At 35.8% G+C, this 20,455-nt stretch overlaps 3 protein-coding genes and 1 long non-coding RNA gene across 11 annotated transcripts in view; 2 read left to right on the forward strand and 2 right to left on the reverse strand.

The window, feature by feature from the left end:
* The first annotated feature begins 404 nt into the window (after nt 1-404).
* On the forward strand, nt 405-9,904 carry LOC309481624 (DBH-like monooxygenase protein 2 homolog). The gene is made up of 13 exons (XM_082146612.1): nt 405-752; nt 1,333-1,479; nt 2,486-2,638; nt 3,295-3,378; nt 3,471-3,626; nt 6,537-6,639; nt 6,736-6,902; nt 6,991-7,079; nt 7,980-8,076; nt 8,575-8,634; nt 8,794-8,924; nt 9,018-9,126; nt 9,212-9,904. Exons 1-13 carry the CDS (start codon nt 486-488, stop codon nt 9,344-9,346), a joined length of 1,698 nt encoding a protein of 565 aa, XP_082002738.1. The 5' UTR covers nt 405-485; the 3' UTR covers nt 9,347-9,904.
* Nucleotides 9,905-10,121: 217 nt separating this feature from the next.
* On the forward strand, nt 10,122-11,633 carry dusp23a (dual specificity phosphatase 23a). The gene is made up of 2 exons (XM_082146620.1): nt 10,122-10,499; nt 11,000-11,633. Exons 1-2 carry the CDS (start codon nt 10,224-10,226, stop codon nt 11,201-11,203), a joined length of 480 nt encoding a protein of 159 aa, XP_082002746.1. The 5' UTR covers nt 10,122-10,223; the 3' UTR covers nt 11,204-11,633.
* Nucleotides 11,634-12,869: 1,236 nt separating this feature from the next.
* The window catches only part of afdna (afadin, adherens junction formation factor a), a gene marked incomplete at its 3' end in the record, with an annotated part of 115,343 nt that continues 107,757 nt past the window's right edge, over nt 12,870-20,455 (reverse strand). For 6 of the 8 annotated variants that reach the window (XM_082146597.1, XM_082146598.1, XM_082146599.1 and 3 more), the window contains 2 exons: nt 14,964-15,045; nt 12,870-13,785 (listed from right to left, as the gene is read on the reverse strand). In XM_082146597.1, the coding sequence (XP_082002723.1) occupies nt 13,629-13,785; nt 14,964-15,045 (239 nt within the window). The remainder of the gene's footprint in view (nt 13,786-14,963; nt 15,046-20,455) is intronic. The other 2 variants (XM_082146602.1, XM_082146603.1) reach the window with 2 other exon arrangements.
* On the reverse strand, nt 18,193-20,452 carry LOC309481634. Its single transcript, XR_014200070.1, has 2 exons — nt 19,945-20,452; nt 18,193-19,909 (listed from the first exon to the last, which is right to left on the reverse strand). It is a non-coding gene; the product is annotated as an uncharacterized lncRNA (long non-coding RNA).

Genomic DNA, 20,455 nt, shown 5'->3' on the forward strand with positions numbered 1-20,455 from the left:
TTTCAGTCAGAAGAATTTTTTTCACTTTAATCCCTGAGTGTCTCTACCTGAAAACTACTGTTACTTGTCTTTAATAGTTTCAAATTTATATTAGTTAAGCTAGTAGTTTTAGCTTTGGCTTTGAAATCTGGAATAGAGAAAATTGGAATATTCATCCATTGGCAGGTGTGCCAAAAAGTTATTTTTAGGCCCTTTATACATGTTTACATTTACAATTCAAATATATCACATGAATCACATTTGAGCATTTTTTTTGTTGTTGTTCATCTCAACATTTCTTTTTAATAATATTCATGCTCAGTGTTTTACAATAATAAAGGAGCATCAGGTGATGTGGAACCTGATTCACCAGACCAGAGTGAGTGGAGGAGGACTGTGACTCAGGTGAGGCGGGGGTTACAAAGAGTGCTGTTGAAGTGCACTACTGAGCAGTTTCATGTACACTGTCTTCTCAAACATCTTACACAAAGACTTGAAAAGGTAACATGGGCCCATTATCTCTTGTCCTGCTCTTGCTTTCAGCCCAGTGGTCCTGCGCTCAGGAAGACCCTCTTCTGCCTTTCTCTGAACACCTGGACCCCGAGCACAATGTGCGGCTGAAGTGGGGCTTTGATGAGATCCAGGGCACCATCTTGTTCGAGCTCACTGTCAACACCAGCGGCTGGGTCGGGTTTGGCTTCAGCCCTAAAGGAGGAATGACTGGAGCCGATATCGTCATTGGAGGAGTTGGACCGAAAGGCAGTTACTTCACGGTAAAGTTAAAAAATGACTGACACTTATAACTGTCAAAGTCACTTACAGTAGATACTTTTATATTCTTGATTCTGATTCATATATGTATTTCAAATTTAGTAGAGTATCTCTTATATAAATTATTTTAGTCTTTCACATTATCAAGATTCAAGACTGATGATAACTGTCAATAACTCACTTCAAGTGGAGTTACAAGCTCTTCTTTATATTCTTGATTTTGATTCATACTGAGTGACATGTAATTAATATGTAGTTCATTAAATATAAGATTTTATATTATGAACTTATTTAGTTTTCTCAGTGGCTCTAAGCTGGGATATTTTGGAAGTTATTTCATAAGTGTGACAAAGTCAAAGACAAGACTAAATCTACTTTTGTATTAGACGAATAAGTTGAATTATATTTGTTTCCAAACTAGATGTTCTAAATAGATGTAAATGTTGGTAAATTAACCAGATAATTATTGAAAGTCAATCTATTAAACTAGTTTGAACTGGATTGGGAACTGTACATCTATAAACATAAAGACAAACCCCATGTTGCTATGCGTACATACATCTATGTTTTCCTGTTGTTCAGGACCGTCATGCTGGGGGGAATTCAATACCTGTGGTTGACCAGCAACAGAACTACAAACTCCTGTCTCTAACCGAGTCTGATGGGAAAACTGTCATGAAGTTTCAGAGATCCGTTGAGTCTTGTGATGAAAACGATTTATCCATCACTGTGAGTCCTGGAACAACATTCCCATACTACCATGTTTTGAAAGACATAAATACTTTTATTCAGCCAGGACGCATTCAATTGATCAAAATGAATCACAGTTTCCATAACAAGAATAAGCAGCACAGCTGTTTTCAACAATAATAAAAAATATTTAGCATATTAGAATGATTTCTGAAGAATTATGTGACACTGAAGACTGGAGTAATGATGCTTTGCATCACAGGAAGAAATTACATGTGAAAATATATATATATAAAATAGAAAACAGTTATTTTACATTGTAATAATATTTCACAATATTACTGTTTTTATTGTATTTTTGTGACAAATGCAGCCTTGGTGAGCAAAAGATCATTCAAAAACATAAACATATTATCATTAAAAAAAGTCTACCTTTAAAAATGTGAGGATTATGGACTTTAACAATAGAATCAACCTATAATTTTACCATTTTTAGAGATTAAATAAGTTTAAGGTTTGGGTAGTTGAACAAATATCCAGCAAACAAATGATGTCCTACTTGAGTGAGCAATAAGGATAAATATACTGTTTGTTCCTGGAACTGGTCTAATGATAAAAAGATCACCTACTTACTGAATTTGATATCCCATTTTCTGCTAAATGTTTGCAATTTATGAAATGTGATGTGACTACAAAAAAAGTACTTACAAGACAATCAGTTTCACTCTCCTCTTTTATTATGTATTACTCAGAAGTTTTACCCAGAAAACAGTGTGAACGTAAGACCTACGGCATTGATAAAACCCTGAATTGTAAGATCTTAAGAGTGTTGTGGGTGTCCTCTTTCAGAGTCTTTTCATACTGGAAATCCACACTGGGACCAGGAAGTTTCTACCGATTCTGTTTGTTTAGGGACTGTCAATTAGGCTACTTAATCTAAAGCTGCTGATGTGATGGACTGTCTGACTGAACTCAGAAACCCTGACAGATTTTCCAGCTGGTATCTGTGGATCAGATGTCTTGTTTTGTTTTATTGCATGATCAGAATCTTCCCATGAAGCTGATCTATGCGTACGGACAGAGTGATGACATCGTGTACCATAATAACCGAAGGGGAACGAAGGAGGTGAACCTGTTGAAGTACATGCCTCGTGTCACTCCTCCAAACAGCAAGTATTTCGACATGACTATGGCCAATGTAAGAGATTTTCCAATTCATTATTTGAGCTTTTGATTATCAAGAAAAAAAAAATTGTTCCTTCAAAATGCACAAAACTTTGACCTGGTGCAAAGAACAAAGAGACAAGCAATATTCAGGCTGTGACCACAACAAGCAACATAATGTTTGGTAATTGGTCCAAAATCCAGGTGCACATTAAACATGGTTATTGAGAAAACATGATGCCATAACATTTAGACTAGACTATAGACAAGTCAAGTCACCTTTATTTTTTTAGAGAGCTTTATACAATACAGATTATTTCAAAGAGATCAACAGGAAAAATAAATCACTGTAAAGTACATTTCCAATAAGAAAAAAAAATGTAATTGTTCGGCTGAAGTCACAAGAGTGATTTTAACAACAATGTAGGGCTAATTCACTAAAAAAATATGCATACATTTACGCATTTGGCATTCGCTTTATGTGACTTCGCATTTTGATCAGTTCAAGCATTCCCTGGGAATCGAACCCATGACCTTTGTCATTACTAGCGCCTGCTCTAATGTTTGATCTACAGACACTATCTATCAGTGGTTCATTCTTAGTGAATTCTCCCATAATTCTCTTTGACTTAAAATGTCTAATGTTGGAACTTTCACTTTACTTGTTGATTAAATTTAAAATCATTTCAGTTCTCTGTACCAGCCCTTCAAACCTACTATCACTGCAAGATCATGAGAGCCCCGACTTTTGAGCGCAAACAGCACATTTATCGTGTAAGTGAGTCTATGAACTTCACACACATGATCTATCCACCGATCTGTCGATCATCTTCATCTCTTGACTAACTTACTTTCCTCATGTCCAGATTGAGCCGTTCATCACAAACTTCGACCTCGTGCATCATCTGCTGCTGTACCGCTGCCCACCGACTGTGACGCAGCCATTTGAAGCGCAATGTTACACAAAATTGAGTATCAATGAGTGTATGGAGACTATTGCAGTGTGGGGAGTTGGCGGAGGGGTCAGTATCTGTTCAGAAATCAAACATTCTCTTGGCTCATTTTCACCTCTTGGTTATATTTTCTCATTTTTAAATGACTAATATGCAGCGGCGGGTTCACCATTTTGCAAAGAAATATTGAATAGAATTAAATGAGACATTTAAAAAAAACATATTTATTAAAACTGTATACCAAAAATTGTCTACACTTTGGTAGTTGCTCCCTTAAGCTTTAAGATATAAACCTTCTTGGTTTTGGATTCATCAAGAGTCTTCATTTTGTCCATTGTCTTCAATATTCAAAATGAGTCTTAAAACGAGATGTTTTAGTGATTTTATTTTGTCTTTTAAAGGAACACTCAACCGTTTTTTGAAATAGGGCTTATTCACTTTCTTTCCTACATTTAGATAGGTGGGCAAATGCATTTTTGTCTCAGTGCATGCATTGTTTTAGTTTGACAGGGTCTGCGCTAGCTTAGCTTAGCACAATGAATGGAATCCTTTGTTGCCAGCTAGCATGTCCTGAGTAAAAGTGATATAAACATTTTTAAAAACCCACCTAATTACTTCTTGTGGCCTGCGTATTCACAACAAGTACAAAGAGTGATGCAGATTAACACTAGGCGATTTCCTAGGCAGATATTGACTTATATATTAAGGACTATATTAGGGCGAAGCACTGCTACTTGGGCATGATATCTCTGCGCCCAAGTAGCAGTGCTTCACCTGTGCTTCCCCCTAATATAGTCCCAAGTCAATATCTGCATAGGAAATCGTCTAGTGTTAATCTGCATCGCTATTTGTACTTGTTGTGAATACGCAGGCCACAAGAAGTAATTAGGTGGGGTTTTTTATTTTTTTATATCACTTTTACTCAGGACATGCTAGCTGGCAACAAAGGATTCCATTCATTATGCTAAGCTAAGCTAGCGCCGACCCTGTCAAACTAAAACAATGCATGCACTGAGACAAAAATGCATTTGCCCACCTATCTAAATGTAGGAAAGAAGGTGAATAAGCCCTATTTCAAAAAACGGTGGAGTGTTCCTTTAAACACTTTTATAATGAACATGTTAGATGATAACGGGTGAATAGTTTGCTCTTCAGCGCAGAGAATCAGAGTTGTCGGATTTACAATGCACAAATTCATTCACATCCAAATGACATGAAAGTAAGTGGCCAGTGAACTGGGAGAAGAATAAAAAGTAAAATTAAAAGTAAACCATTTAGTTACCTACACAATGTATTTCTGATGTCAATAATTTAGAAAAAAGAAATTTGTTATTGCTGCTTCCATAGACATCAGTATATATTTTACTTTAGTTTTTTTAAGTTATTTAGTTATTTTATTTGAACTAAATCTTCATGAAATCATGAATCAAGCAGTTTAATCCAGGAAGAGACATGATTGACCCATATGACTTTCGTGCATTTTCAGGACACAAATGTGAAGATTGCCTATTTTAATGAAATCAGGGAGATTTTCTGTACCTCCATTGAAACTCTGACGCTTCAAAACGCAGGAACAGCATTAATATGCTTTTGAATTTTAAATGTATGTGTCCCCTTTGACAAAAACTTGTGACTTTGGTTGTGTGAGTGTAAAAATAACAAATACAGGAAATGAAACTAGACAGATGACTAGGTTTGAAACCTTGTGGTTACCTAGTAACAACAGGGCTTGTCTATGAAGAACCAATCAAATTGTAGGGAATTTATGTAATGCATCATGTCATTAGCTGCGTTTCCATTACCCTTCAAATTGAGCAAATTGAAATTGCGAAATGAAAATACCCCCAATGGAAACACGTCACTTTCGCATAAACTCCCATTTATCACAAAAAAAGTTTTTGCGCTCGCATGAGGTGGTTTTTAAGGCAATTTGAAAAAGAATTATTTCGCAAAACTGCAATGGAAACAGTTTTTGCGCATTTACAGGTCACCTGACATAGATGACGCGGTATGTTTGGACAGAGTAAGAGACAGAGTTCTTTATTAAATTCATAATAGACAGAAGAATTACAGGAATACTGGATTCTAAACCTCAAAGAAATGCCACAATCAAGACCTTGAGGCAGATATGAGGGAGAAACACCCAGAAACACCTCATATGAGCCACTCTCAAGTATAAGGGTCTTTCCTTGCCATTAATGATTGGATAACACACATATGTCTCCTTTGATTAATAATAATGGCCAGTGCGGTGGCTGAGATACATAAACCTACCAACGTCCGTTGCTATGATTTTTGGAATGACTTATCGCGAGAGGAAAAAATTTAGTTTTTGTCGCATAACATCGGTTAATGGAAACGCAGTCATTTCGCAATAGTTTTTTGTCGACATTTAGAAGAAGAAAAAAATCGTACGAGTTTTGCACAAATCTGTAATGGAAACGCGCCTACTTTCGCCCATTCTCCTATTCTATAAAAACTGTTGCATTTGTGTTCGCTGGTGGGATTCTCAATGGAATTTGTCTGAGATCCTCCGGCCTTGCTTCTTTTTGGGAGATTCTCAGGAGAACTGCTCTAAGATCCCCAGGCCGCGATTAAAGCATTTAAAGGACATTTGCTGAAGTCTGTTTGTTGATTATTCCTGTGCAGCAAGTCAGATAGGGGAACAAGTTAGGGTTAGGTGACTCGGCCAACGTCGACTGTAGACGTGCTAGAGTATAAATATACTAAACGTTGACACTAGACGTTATGGGACGTCAATTATAGACGAGAGCCAGGGGACGTCGATTGTAGACGAGACCCAGATAGACTAAACGTGGACTGTAGACGTTAGGGGACGTCTATTGTAGACGAGACCCAGGTACGTAGTTAGGTTTAGGGAAACATCGACCACATTAACAACGCTACTGCTAATATTGAACATTTGTGGGGTGTATGAGTGATCAAAATATTTTGTTTTTTTATATCCCTTTCTTTCAGGATTTTGAACTCCCTGAGATGGCAGGACTTCCGATTGGAGGAAATGTTGGAGATTTTTTCTACAGGCTTGAAGTGCATTACAACAACCCAAATAAAAGTGCAGGTCAGTCAGTAGTGGTTTACAATGTAAAATATCACACTGTGATGAATATTTAAGGTCTTTTGACATGATTAAAACAATCCTTTCTTTTCAACACAGGTCGAGTTGATAACTCAGGTCTGCGATTCTATTACACATCTGAACTCCGTCAGCATGATGCAGCTGTTTTAGGAACAGGGCTTGTAGTGGCCCCTGGGTACGCCATCCCACCCAAAGCCAAATCCTTCCTCACGTACGGCCTGTGTGACACTGCCTATATTCCAAAGGTATGTATGTATTAGCTACTCACATTCTCACAATCAAAGGCAGACTCAGCAGATGACTGGATGATCTGTTGTGTTCTGTGATCTACAGGTTCTGGAGACGTCACATGATCTTCAGGTGTTTTCTGTGATGCTGCACACACACTTGACTGGACGGAAGGTGCGAGTCGGACACTTCAGGTAAACGTCTTCTGATCGATAACTGAATTAAAGCTCACTGGAATATCAAAATGAAAAATCATTTACTCACACTCATGTCTTTCCAAATCTGTGTGCTTTTCTTTCTTCTGTGGAAGACAGGAGGAGATGTTAAGCTGAATGTTCATGCTGCTTTGTTCCACATAATAATAACTTTTATTTGGGTGTTTTTTATGTTAATGACAACAACAAAAAAACTTAAGATAAAAAAGGTTTGTTTGACCTGATAAAAATAAGAGTTTTCTCATTTATCTAAAGGAATTCAATTCCTAAAATTTTCATTAAAGGAATAGTTCACCCAAAAATGCTCACCCTCAAGCCATCCTAGGTGTATATGACTTTCTTCTTTCAGCCTAACACTATTGGAGAGTTATATAAAGTAACTTCCCAGCTTTGTAATGGCATTGAATAGTTTTTGAAGCACCAAAAACCACATCCATCCATCATAAAAGTAATCCATACGACTCCAGTGGGTTAATAAAGGCCTTCTGAAGTGAAGCAATGGGTTTTTGTAAGAAAAAAAATCCATATTTAAAACTTCATAAACTATAATCACTAGCTTCCGGCAACGACCGTAAGCGCGTTCATGAGAGAGTCGAGATCCGGCAGAAGGGTGACCTCTGAACCAACGAAATCCTCAGACATTTTTCTTTAAAACTACTAACTTTATGATCTGTTTCATGTTCTGCATGTTGTTTTCTGCCCTATCTGTACTGTCTCTTTGCCTGCTGTCGTGTTTACCTGCTATAATATAATATTGTTTTGACCTTGAGTTTGCAGAAAGGCACTACATAAAATAAACGTATTATTATTATCTTTCACTGCTCAAAATGTCTATAGGAAAAACAAAACAAAACATGTTAAATATGTTGTCTATTTCAGAGGAGGAAAACAGATCGATTTCTTAGCTGCGGATGAAAACTATGATTTTGAATACCAGGAAGTGACAAACTTGGGCCAAACTAAGACAGTGAAGTTGGTGAGTGTGGAATGATTTGAATTGTTGAACAACTTAAAAGGTTAGTTCACCAATTTTTTTTTATATATCTGTCATTAATTACTCACCCTCATGTCGTTCCCGAACAAAACGTATTCTCATTGCTTCATAACATTAAAGTTGAACCACTGAACCACTGTCTTTACTACCTTTCTAGGCCTTGAAAGTGGTAATAATAACATTTCATCAAACGCAGTTTCATCAAAAATGTGTATTAATTTGCATAATTTGTGTTCTGAAGATGAACGAAAGTCTTACGGGTTTGGAAAGACATGTCATTTTTGGGAGAACTATCCCTTTAACATGCTTCTCACTTTACAGGGATTTCAATACTGCATCAAATATATACAATGTCATACATCATGCTTATATGTTAATCAAGCCAAAAACGATGGCCTTGTCTTGTCTGAAGGAGGTTTAGTTATTAATGCATAATTATTATAGTATTAAGCAACATAAAACATCCCTTTTCTCTTTTAGGGTGACAAATTGCTGGTGGAGTGTACTTATAATACTGAAAACCGCACCACACTCACATGGGTTGGTACAACTATCTAACTTTTCTTCATGCAGCTTCACATTTCAATTGCTTCTTTACATAGAAATGTCTTTTGTGTGTGTGTGTGTGTGTGTGTGTGTGTGTGTGTGTGTGTGTGTGTGTGTGTGTGTGTGTGTGTGTGTGTGTGTGTGTGTCCACAGGGGGGGCTCTCGACTTCAGAAGAGATGTGTTTGGCTTTCCTCTTCTACTATCCAGCTATGAATCTGAGCGGCTGTATGAGCTTCCCTAATGTAACCACTTTAAGATCTGAGATGGGAACACCAAGTCAAAAGTAATTCACTTATAAACACTTGTGTCATCTAAATGTGATCCATGAATGCATTTAGCCCCAATAATGACCTTGGCTTTTATTTGATAATTGCAGTGCTTGGCTCAACATGATGAACAACATGACTTGGAATGACACGTCTATCAATAAATACCAACAAACACTGAAGAAAATCGATCAGCTTGTCATAATTGCGGATTCATTTGTAAGTATCCACACCTCTACAACATGCATCAATCTCTCATTTTTATAAGTTGCCGCCTAACAGTGTTGTGAATGTGTATTTCCAGAAAAACATATCACGCAACCCAGGGATGATTCCTGATCTCAAAGTCATCCCGCCTGCACCCTGCATGAGCGGTTGTGCCATCAAAAGTCTTGCTTTGATATCGCTGCTCCTCTGTTTGGCAGTGCATTGGGCTTAGTGAAATGCTCATGCAAAATACTAAACCTGATGTAACCTGACGTTTTTATTGTCTGTGATTAAAAATCAATCAATCTAGATCAGGAGCTCAAGGCAGCTCCACCCTCAATAACAACCAGAGGGAAATCCTACTAAATTAATGTTTCATATCGGGGAATGTCAAAGGTGTGATTTCCAGGCCTAGAATAATCATAATTAATAAAATCTTAAAAGGTCATGGAAAATTCTATATTCAATATGAATTTTTCTAATATATCCTTTTCATTGCATGTTAAATAAAGAAGCAAACACAATAAAACTACACTGACAAAAAATAACATGCATTCATGCTGACATACAGATTTTCTTTTCATAAAAGTTGTCATGCTGAGTATTGATTAATCCAAAATGCTTTAAAAAGAGAACTCAATGGCTTGGTTATACCTTTTCTAACATGTTTTCAATTTCAGAATTAAAATTCATTGTGATTTTTGTGGGGCAAAGTAGTAAATTGGGTGTAACTGTTGTGATAATTTAATAAAAAATATAATTAAAAGGCTGGAAAAAAAAGAAAATGATTTTTATTGAAATGTTGTTCAATATCAATATGATGTACAATTGTTTTTTGTAGCCAAGACTTTGTACTGTAGTAGTAGCCGATACATTTTCACTGGAGCAAAAAGTGTGACAACTAGCCCTGGTCTCCGTATGGGCATACCATGTCAATTTGTGTTAGTGTACTTACATGAATGATGTATATGTATCGTGTTATGCAATGCTTGTTTGACAGTCACAGCGGACGCGCCCTTGCAGCCCGATTCATTCTCCAGGTTAGTGGCTTTATAAAGCTGGCGTGAAGAATCAAAGGGCATTATACAGCGGCAGAACTTCATCTAGACATGTCTTGCGCTTCCGCCACTCCACCGAACTTCTCGTGGGTTCAACCTCACAAACTCGCCGGACTGGCCTGTCCTTCAGAAGCTCAGCATTTCAAGTTCCTGGTGGAGAACGGCATCAAACACCTGGTGTGCTTGTTAGAATCAATCCCACCGAAATATGAGATCTGTCCAGCTCTCATCCTGCATCACATCAGCATAGTGGACTTCACGCCACCGAGTCTGGCTCAAATACTGCGATTCCTGAGCATCGTGGAGGAAGCCAATGCTAAAGGGGAGGTGAGGGTGGAAAACACTTTTATAGTTAATAGATCCATGATCGGTTTGAAAGCCAAAAGCTTAATTTTCCTTTTTTTTTTGGGACATTACTACATTAAAAGTATATTCGTACAAATCTATTGTTTTTTTAAGTTCAATAATCATAAATGAATGTAATTGGTCGATGAGTCAAGCGCTGAGAAAAGAAACGAGTGACACGTGACACCGCTGAGTGCATGAGCTACTCCAGCAGAATTACTATATCTTAGTTATCGTGTTGCGCTACCTTTCTTAAATGGTAAATTTGTAATCCATAATCTGAAATCGAACTGACATGTACATAGTATAGGCTACATTTAATACGACAAATGTATTTCAAATCATATGCCCATTTGTATTCTTTTCCGTTTTATGATATAAACTTAAGTGTAATAAAAGATGTGCAATTAACATGTGTAACAAAATGTTGAGTGTTTTCATCAGCCAGATGAAACCTGCTTTTGTCCCTTTCTCATCCTCAGGCTGTTGCGGTTCACTGTATGCATGGTCATGGCAGGACAGGGACCATGCTAGCCTGCTATCTGGTGAAAACAAGGAACATCTCTGGTCTGGAAGCCATCAAAGAAATCCGAAGACTTCGTAAAGGGTCCATTGAGACAGAAGACCAGGAGAAAGCAGTGATAGAGTTTCACAAATACATTCAAAACTGTCCTCAAAAACATTAAATCCACACTCACATTTATATCCACATTGACAGGTGTCTGTTATCCATGTTCTTCACCAGGTGTTAAGTCTCTCTCTCTCTCTCTCTCTCTCTCTCTCTCACACACACACATACACACCAAAGAACAACTGCTTTGTGTAACCTAACCTACTCTTTTGGTAACCGATGATATATGGGTGTGTTGGTTAATACAGAAAACATGAACTTGTTCAGCTGGGCTCTTACTGCTTTATAAAATAACCCTGATATTAATACACAACGCAGATTAGGCACAGTTACAGCTACATCATGTTACATGAAGTCTGTTTATTTCCATTTAACAGTCCAGTTAATCTCGAATGCAATGTTAATTGGGTCAATTATGCTTTTGTTTGTATTCAGATTTAATGATGGATTAAAAAATGCATTAAAAGTAAAGTTCATTCACAACAGCTTGATTTCACCTTTTCTAATTTCCTTTTCTGACTTAAAATCTATAGTGATGTTTGTGGGGCAAAGTAGAAAAATGGGTATAACTTTCCTGATATTACAATGAAAAAGTCTCATTAAAAGGCTGAAATTATAAATTAAATATAAAATCATATAATTAAACCCTTAAATAGTATGTCAGCATAATTTGTTTTTCTTAATATATAAAATATAAACAATTCTTACAAAATATAAATACATATTTGCTGCTTTTTTGTAAAACAACAGAAACATAAAAAAAAAACTTTTTCCAAAATAAAATACTGAAATATTCAAAATATATACATTTTAAATATTGCAAATTCTATATTTTCTTAAATATTGGCTGAAATTACATAAAAATATAATAAAAATAATAATAATAAAAAAAAAACTATTGTGCAAGCATAATCAAAAAAATTTCCATTACAAAATATAAATAAAACATATACTGTAGGTCTATATTTATATATGATGAATGATTCTTACAAAATAGACACTTTTCCAGCTTTTTTTGTAAAATCCGTATTTATTTATGATTTACAAAAGCCTATGTAACAACCATTAAAATGAATCAAATAAATTCATCTTTAACCTAAAATGTGTGTGCGTATGTGTCAGTTTATGTTTCTCAAAGTGGCAAAAAAGAAAGGATATTGACATTACCCTTATGCATCATTTGAATGTACAAAGTGTGTGTTCTCTGGAAAATTATTTACACAGGCGCCAACAGGTCTAAACTATGAATGAAGACACAGGTGCTTAAAAACTGAAGAGACAAGACCAGATCCTTGATTCAAATAAACATCTGCAATACTGAGCGGAGGGAAGCCGTTTAATGCACCATGAAACAGTGGATAGTGACTCGTTTACTGTGTCAAAAGACGCGTTTAATTCTCACGTTTGTCGCTCATCCATCAAATTTAACCTGCAGACTATCCAGACTTATAAATGCAAACAAATCAATAGGTTCAAATAAATACCTGCCAATCAAAAGGCTCCTGCATCTCATTTCCACAAACCTCTTTTTATTTAAATCATCTCTTTTTAATATGATGCTACCATCAAACTTTGTTTCGTCAACGTCAGAACTGTGGACTACACATCGTCCGGATCAGGTAAACACACACAAAAAAAGGAAAATCTGGCAATTAGAAAATTCTAAACATTTTATAAAAGTGGTAAACCTCAGCGCTCTTACGGAATGACAGACTTGCAGATGATGCAGCAAAAATATTCAAGAAAACAAAACAAAAAACGACTACATTCTCAAAAGGAAAAACTGAATTTCACAAATGGTGCTAACAAGGTTACGAGAGCTCATTTCGGAGCAAAATCAGTTGAATGCAGACACGAGACGTGGCGGAAAGGTGCCTGTGTATCCATGAACGCGGAAGAACCAGCTGGAAAATATAAAATAAAATAAACAGTGCGACAAGAAAAACGTGAGCCTCCTATATAAGTTTCTGTTGAGCTGTTCAATAATACACCGGGACCGACACGGACCCTGATCTGTACAGAGAGATGTTAACATTGGTCTATAATATCGGCACTTCCTTTCAAAAGAAAAAAAAAAAAACAGAGGAAAGATGTAGAAAGAGAATAAAATAACACCATAAAATATCCCACTTTACTGCCTATTAAAAAAAATAAAAATGAGCAAAAAATGCGTCATTTTTCAATAACATTTCACAAACAAAAATATACCCCCTTCATGTCATTTCAATTTTCTTACTAATATAATTAAAACAATTTACAGTGCTTTATTATAATATATCTTTCAAGGGAATTTATGGAATATCATCTCTTATTGCAGCTAAATGATACTTAATCGTCCAGTTATTCAATAAAACCCAAAAAGTATGTTTGGAAATGACTGGGAAGCCAAAGCTGGATGTGTTTTGTGTTGTGTGTGTTTGTTTTTCTCTTCTTCCAGGGATGGATCACGTATTGGCAATTAGTCCGGCTAGGGCTCTTCGCTACTGCTTTATGTTCAGTTCGTTCTCCAGTTCCATGAGCTTCCGGGACGCTTTCACTTTATTCGACACTTCCTTTCCCTGTGAGAAGAGTCTCTGGCGCTCCTTAAATGTCATGTTTTCTGGAGCTCCGCCTATTGTGTTCTCCTGATCGGGGCCGCTGCAATCAAACACAATCATATGTGAGCAATGCAGGCTGAAAGAAATTATTCACCCGCTATTATTACTCGCCCTCATCCATTTTCCGATTTAAATATTGCATATCAAATTGTATGGAAGCTTTTATTTTTCACTTTTTTTGTGCAAATTGCAATTCAGGCTTTTTTTTTTTTTCAGAATGCAATTAAAAAAGGTAATTGCGACTTTTTCCTCGATTCATACTTTTCTAACAATTGCGAGTTTAAATCACAATTCTGACTCCGAATTACACGTTATAAACTAAATAAATAGTAATAAATAGTCACATTTGACTTGGAATTAGTCAAAACAAATTCTCACAATTGCAAGAGAAAAAAAGTCAGAATTGTGAGATAAACTTGCATTTAAAAAAGGTAATTGCAATTTTTTACAATACTTTTTTCTCATAAGAGAATATATTAGTTTTACTTTTTAAAAAGTAATAATAAATACAAAATAGTATTTAGAATTACTTTTTTCTCACAAGAGAAAAAAGTCAGTTTTTATATCGCAATTCCAAGTTTATAACTTTTCATCTCACAGTTCTGACTTTATACTTGCAGTTATGAATTTATATCTTGCAATTCTGAGAAAAAAAGTCAGAATTATGAGATAAAAACTCATAACTGCAAGAAAAAAGTCAGAATTGTGAGATAAATCGCAATTACCTCTATTTATTTTTTATTCCGTGGCTGAAACAAGCTTTCATAGTATCATGCCAGGTTTATAATATATATATAACATATAAACATTGATTGTGCTAAACATCATCTTTCTACTAAGGAACACAAAGGATGAAGTTATATGGGTTTGGAATGGCATGAGGGTGAGTAAATGATGACTGACTTTTCATTTTGGGTAAACTAATCCTTTAACTTAGTCTACAAACAGGTCCAAGATTGTTTTGCACTCAAAAACATAATTTAAAGCATTGATAAATGTCCTAAGTTAGACGGGTTCCTCTGTGTTTGTGTGATGGTTCTACCAAACCCAGTGCTGTGAGCTCAGAGTTAGAAGGGTTAATGATGTTTGTAGAGGCTTACAGAAATACCACAGCTTATGGTCCAACCCAAGCATGACATCATTTGGTTTATACGCTTCATACAAAACGTCCTGGGTTTTAAGAATCATTCTTAACAAGTGCATGATTGTGCTACTCACCCTTTCGTCCACTTCTCTCTCGGGTCATTGTAAACTTCTCCTGATCCTAGTCCTGTTGTGCTTCCAGTGTACGAATTAAATCCTGTTTTAATTTGGTCAAATGGTAAAAACAATATGAAATTCACATGAAATATCAAGAATATCATTTCAAGAGCGATTAGAAAGATAATTGCAGAAGCTGCTGGGCTCTTAATGGTGGTGAACTGTGTGTGAATTATATATATAATATATATTTTAGTGCTGTCAAATTAATTAATCATGATGAATCACATCTAACATAAGTTTGTAAATATGTATATATGACTTTAAAACCTTACACCCCCATCATAGACCCTTAAATCTGCTTAATATGAAGATGGTTCAGTTCAACCGTACACTAGCCCAGCAACTTCTGTTCTCCAAACGACTCCACAGACCGGAAGCTGAACAGCGAGAGGAAAGCTTGTTTAGTTAGTGTTAAAGCATTCCAAAGCACACCTGACACAAGGTCTGTGGATCACAGGTCAAAGGTGGAGGTCAAGCGCCAGCTGCTTCTAAACTCGTCTGGTGTTGAGGAACGTCTCTGTCAGCAAGACGCTCCCCAGCTCCTCACGGCTGGCCTTCACTGCGACCCCCACCGCTGACCTACCGTAGGCGTCGTCTATAAGGCTCACGTGTCCTTGTGTCTGTCGGGGAGAAGGGGCGGTCCGGATTGACCCGGGGAACGCCAGTTTGCTTCTAAGCAATGATGTGCAAGAGCACCAACGCAATCCAAATGCATGTTGACGGTTTCACTGATTGACTGATAATGGAATGAGTTTGGGCCGGAGGGAGAAAGACACAAACACATTGACTTGTGAACCAAAAAAACACACAAAAAAAACAAACACCTTCTCCACTGGTGACAACCAAGTATTCAAGAGCAAAACAGGGCAGCTGGTGGTTTAGCCTAAAACAAGTGGCTCGAAAAGCAAAAACAAGCACATAGCCAGAAGAAAGTTGAGTTGAAAGGTTTTGTTTCTGAGGCCAAATGTGTTTTATATTGTGGTTTTGAATGCAATACAAAATATGCAGCAAAAGTCTGTAATTGATTGTATGTTTGCACAGAGCTGTTCAGTTTGTACTTATAAAACCTTGAATGAGCTTCGATTCCCTTCAAGAACATTTAAGGATTTTTTTAAAGTTGGTTTTTGATTTATGAGCAAGATAAGATCTGTGGTTCACATTACTTTGAGGCTTTTTTGTTTTGTTTTGTTGTGTTGTGTAACATGAATTACAGAGTCAGATATTTTGAAACCTTTGTGTGCTTTTGAAATGCAAGTTGTGACATAAGGACTAAAACAATTCATCAAGCATGTAAACTCTTGGTAGTAGTGCTTGTACATTGTCAAATATTTTACTTTTAGAAGTACAAAAGCTTGTTTGAAGTAGTTTACAACACTAGTTTTAAAATGTAAAAGTTCTAGTCTAAACATTATTTAGACAATACTTTTAGCAATATTTTTATATCAATTTCAAATTCATATAGATGCCAATTTCTGCACAGTTTTTTCCTCAGTAAAAATAATTATATCTTTGAAAAAGATGCATATATATATATATATATATATATATATATATATATATATGCATTATATTTTAATTATCATAATTAAATAAAAATAATAATTTAATAACAGGTGCATATTAATCGAGTAGGTAAATGTACACCACACTTAAGGATTATTATGAACTTTTTAAGGGTACATAAATAAATAACTGCCCCAGTGACAAGCTTCTGTACCCATGAAGGTAACACTTTTGCCCCCCCCCCAAAAAAATTCAGTGTATGTGTTCATGTTAGGTACGTCAGGTACGGCTGTGTGTAAATAATATAGTAGAAGTGAACCTTTTGAAGTAATGTTGACCAAACATCTTTTTACTCAAATCAAAAAATGCTTTCGAAAAACCCATTAAAGCTCCCCAAGGAAACGCATGGAGAATTAGCCTACAAACTGACATCATGCCTGAACAACTCAACAGTAGTATATGGCTGTGGGGCAATGCTTTTCCTTTCATCAAATCCCAACAAAGCCAAAAACAGAACTTTTTACTAAATTTTCAGATTTTGATCATGAACTTCTTTAACAATAAAGCAGAAAATCAACATTAAAGGCTTAAAGTCCACAGATAGTGATCCTTTTTTTGCTCAGAGACTTGGTTGTTCCAGCAGGTCGGCGCACCTTCTCAGAGAAGGTGATGGGAGGGGCTGTGGTGGAATCCCATGATTCCATGCGGCCCGATGTGAGAGGAAGCAGGGGAGGGTGGGTGGAGCCAAGCAAATGATGATGGCAAAGACACATCCATATAAAGACAAACTGGACAGCAAGACAGCAGACAGACAGAATATAAGAGTGAGAACTACAACACAGCTGAAACCAAGCGAAATCAATATCGCATCAGCGCTAAATCTCCGTTCCATAAACTGGTGAGAAGCCTTCTAAAGTATCGCCACAAACATAGCATCTTAATGTAATAATCTAATACACAATTTATGTTACACATTAATATTGGTTAAAACGGTTCAAGTAAATTAAACAAATCTAAATGATATTTTTCAGTAATCAATGAAATATTTATAAAAAAAAATGATTGAATACATTTATTATTATACATATAATTATTATCTAAATTACATTTGTATATAATTTGAGCAATGAAAGAAATATTATAATATTTATTTCAATTATTAACATTTAAAAAAAATGTTAAATCAAATATTTACTTTATCAAATACATTACTATTATTATACATGCATATTATTATTATCATTATCTACGTGTTATTTTCATTTGATATTTTTCAGCAATAAATGAAATATTTATAATTAACATTTAAAATGTAATATTTATTTTACTAAACACATATTTATTATTATTATTATTATACACGCATTTATTTATTTATTGTTTATTATCATTATTACTATATTTAACACATCCCTAGACTTGTCCATCATCTTAGATTAACCTTTTTTTAATTTTTTTATCTCATTGCAATGGGCTTTATGCACAGCTGCACTACTTCCTGAACTTCAGCAAGCTCTTTGTTTCCTGTCTGCCATTATTGGACAAACTGATTAATCCAGGTGTGTCTGATTATTGTTACTGAGGTCAGGCACACCTGGATTAATCAGTTTGTCCAATAATGGCAGACAGGATACAAAGAGCTGGCTGAAGTTCAGGAAGTAGTGCAGCTGTGCATAAAGCCCATTGCAATGCATTCTGGAAAGACAAAATTAAGAAGACAACGTGTACCTGGAAATGCCTTTTGTCTAAATAGGCAGCTTACTAGGTTTTGGAACTGAGTGCAAACATAAAAATAACAACCAAAGTGTGTATAAAACCATGGTTTTGGGTCCATGAGGCTTCAGCAGTGTTGCAGACAGAAATAATGACATTAATATGGTAAGAGACGCATTAAGCAAAGCAGCAGCAATTGATTCATGGCTTAAAAAAAAAAAGCTTCATTCAGTCTGAGCAGGGAGAAGTGCCGTGCTTTTTATTGGCTGATTAATGCAAAGTTAGTTCCTCGGTAAGCGTAAATGCAATTCTGATCACAACAGGCCCCAATGACATTAAGTGGAGGGAAGCTTTGTGCAGATTACATGCAAGGTCAGATACACTGGGCATCTTTGTGCAATAGGGTTGAACAGCTTTTTTTGCACATGACTGTTTAAAAGTTTCACATCTGTTGCAAAGTCACTCAAAATAAAGTACGTAATGCACAATTGCAAAATGTAAAAATTAAATACTAAAATAAATAAATATACAATCAAGTTTGAAAAAGTAAACGACTTATGAATCAAAATATGAATAAAATATAATATAAGATAAAATATGAATATAATAAAATATTTATTTAAAATAGTACTCATATGTATTCATATTTTAAATAAATATAATTATTATAAAATATAAAAATTATAATTAAATACATATTTTTTGCATCATTTTCCAAAGGTTCAATTTCCTTAGGGAAACAATTATTTTGAGGGAAATGCAAATTCAGCAAAATTCAAAGCTATATGAACTTGAAACTGATATAAAAATATTACGTTGTGTGTTAAAACTAGAGTTGAACTACAATTTTTTTTTTTTTCAAACAGGTTTGACTTGGCAGAACTACATGCACTGATTTAAACTCTTAACACTTGAGGGAGCCAAACCCTAAAAAAACCTTTCAATTCTAGCAGGACTGTACGCACGCATGCTAAAGATACAAGTAAAACAGATTCAGATGGATTTTAGACAGTCAAGCACAAGAAAAGCGCCTCATCCAACAGATCTTTTCCCCGTTGCCAAGTGTAAACAGGACTGAGGAGAGGTGCGGCGTTGAGCCCACCACTGCAAGTGACAAGAAGCCAGTGTCTCGTTCCCTGAGCTGATTATGTTCGAGCATGGGGTCTGGCCGCTACCCCAAAAAGCACATCACACACACATGAAACGGCTGGCAACACCAACAGTACTTGGACTGATTTTGGACCGCACAGCGAATCACGAGGTCTACTGACTGCTTGTACGGCGCTAGGATGATTCGAGGAAGAGGAATCGGGGAGAATAGGTGATCGGAAAACAAACAAACAAAAAACTAATTACTATTTAAAAGGAACATTATGGGTTTAATACAAGCTGAGCTCACTTGATAGCATTTGTTGCGTAACAAAGTTTGATAACTTAGTAAAAAATAAATAAGAATAAAAGTAATTGTACCAATAAATTGCATCCAAGTTCTGGTTAAAATGTTGTTCTGCTGATTCAAGGCGACGGTCCTGAGCGACGGTCCTGAGCGTATTCTTGTGTGAACAGTTTGCAAAAGTTGCTTGCTTCAGTTTGCAGGCTTTTTACAGTAGTTATGTCATCATAACAACAAAGTTTAGATACAACTTTACATTGACAACGTGTAAAGTTATATTCCCCCCTCCCCCCTTCCCCCTTTCTGATTATCATACATGTTGAAAACCAAATTTTTGGGGAGGGATCTTTGATATAAAGATCAAAAGAAAAGCATTATAAATAACTTTACTGTCACTTTTGATCGCTAATGCATCCTTGCTGAATAACAGATTTGATTTCTTTGAAAATAAAACAATTCTTACTGGCCCCAAACTTTTGAGTTGTAGTTTAAAAAGAAAGAAAGAAACGAGTTGATATTGTTTTCTATGATAATGGACAAATGCTGTCAACTGAGCTCAACTTGTACTGAACCCAGAAGATTCCTTCAAAAAAATAAAAGAAATAAAAATAAAAACCAGGACATATGATTCGATTGATTGGCTATGATACTACGTAAATTTACAGATAGAAAGGTAGAGGGAATATGGAAAATGTAGAGCGCTGAGTCTCCGTTGGAAAACAGGAAAAGGAACAAACGAACACCAAAAGAAAAAAAAAAAACCATGAAAACGAATAACCCAATAACAAACGGAGGACGAGTGGGCTGAGGTCGGGCCCTTCTCTCTCCTCGGCGTCTC

This window comes from Leuciscus leuciscus, assembly GCF_965113295.1.
Source record: "Leuciscus leuciscus genome assembly, chromosome: 19".
Classification (NCBI taxonomy): Eukaryota; Metazoa; Chordata; class Actinopteri; order Cypriniformes; family Leuciscidae; genus Leuciscus; species Leuciscus leuciscus.

Bases quoted from the DNA above. Each gene is read 5' to 3' on its own strand.
- LOC309481624 (XM_082146612.1), top strand. From the start codon at position 486: ATGGGCCCATTATCTCTTGTCCTGCTCTTGCTTTCAGCCCAGTGGTCC. The intron at 2,639-3,294 runs GTAAGAGATTTT...AAATCATTTCAG, and splicing joins TCGACATGACTATGGCCAAT to TTCTCTGTACCAGCCCTTCA. The intron at 3,627-6,536 runs GTCAGTATCTGT...CCTTTCTTTCAG, and splicing joins TGTGGGGAGTTGGCGGAGGG to GATTTTGAACTCCCTGAGAT.
- dusp23a (XM_082146620.1), top strand. From the start codon at position 10,224: ATGTCTTGCGCTTCCGCCACTCCACCGAACTTCTCGTGGGTTCAACCT. The intron at 10,500-10,999 runs GTGAGGGTGGAA...TCTCATCCTCAG, and splicing joins AAGCCAATGCTAAAGGGGAG to GCTGTTGCGGTTCACTGTAT.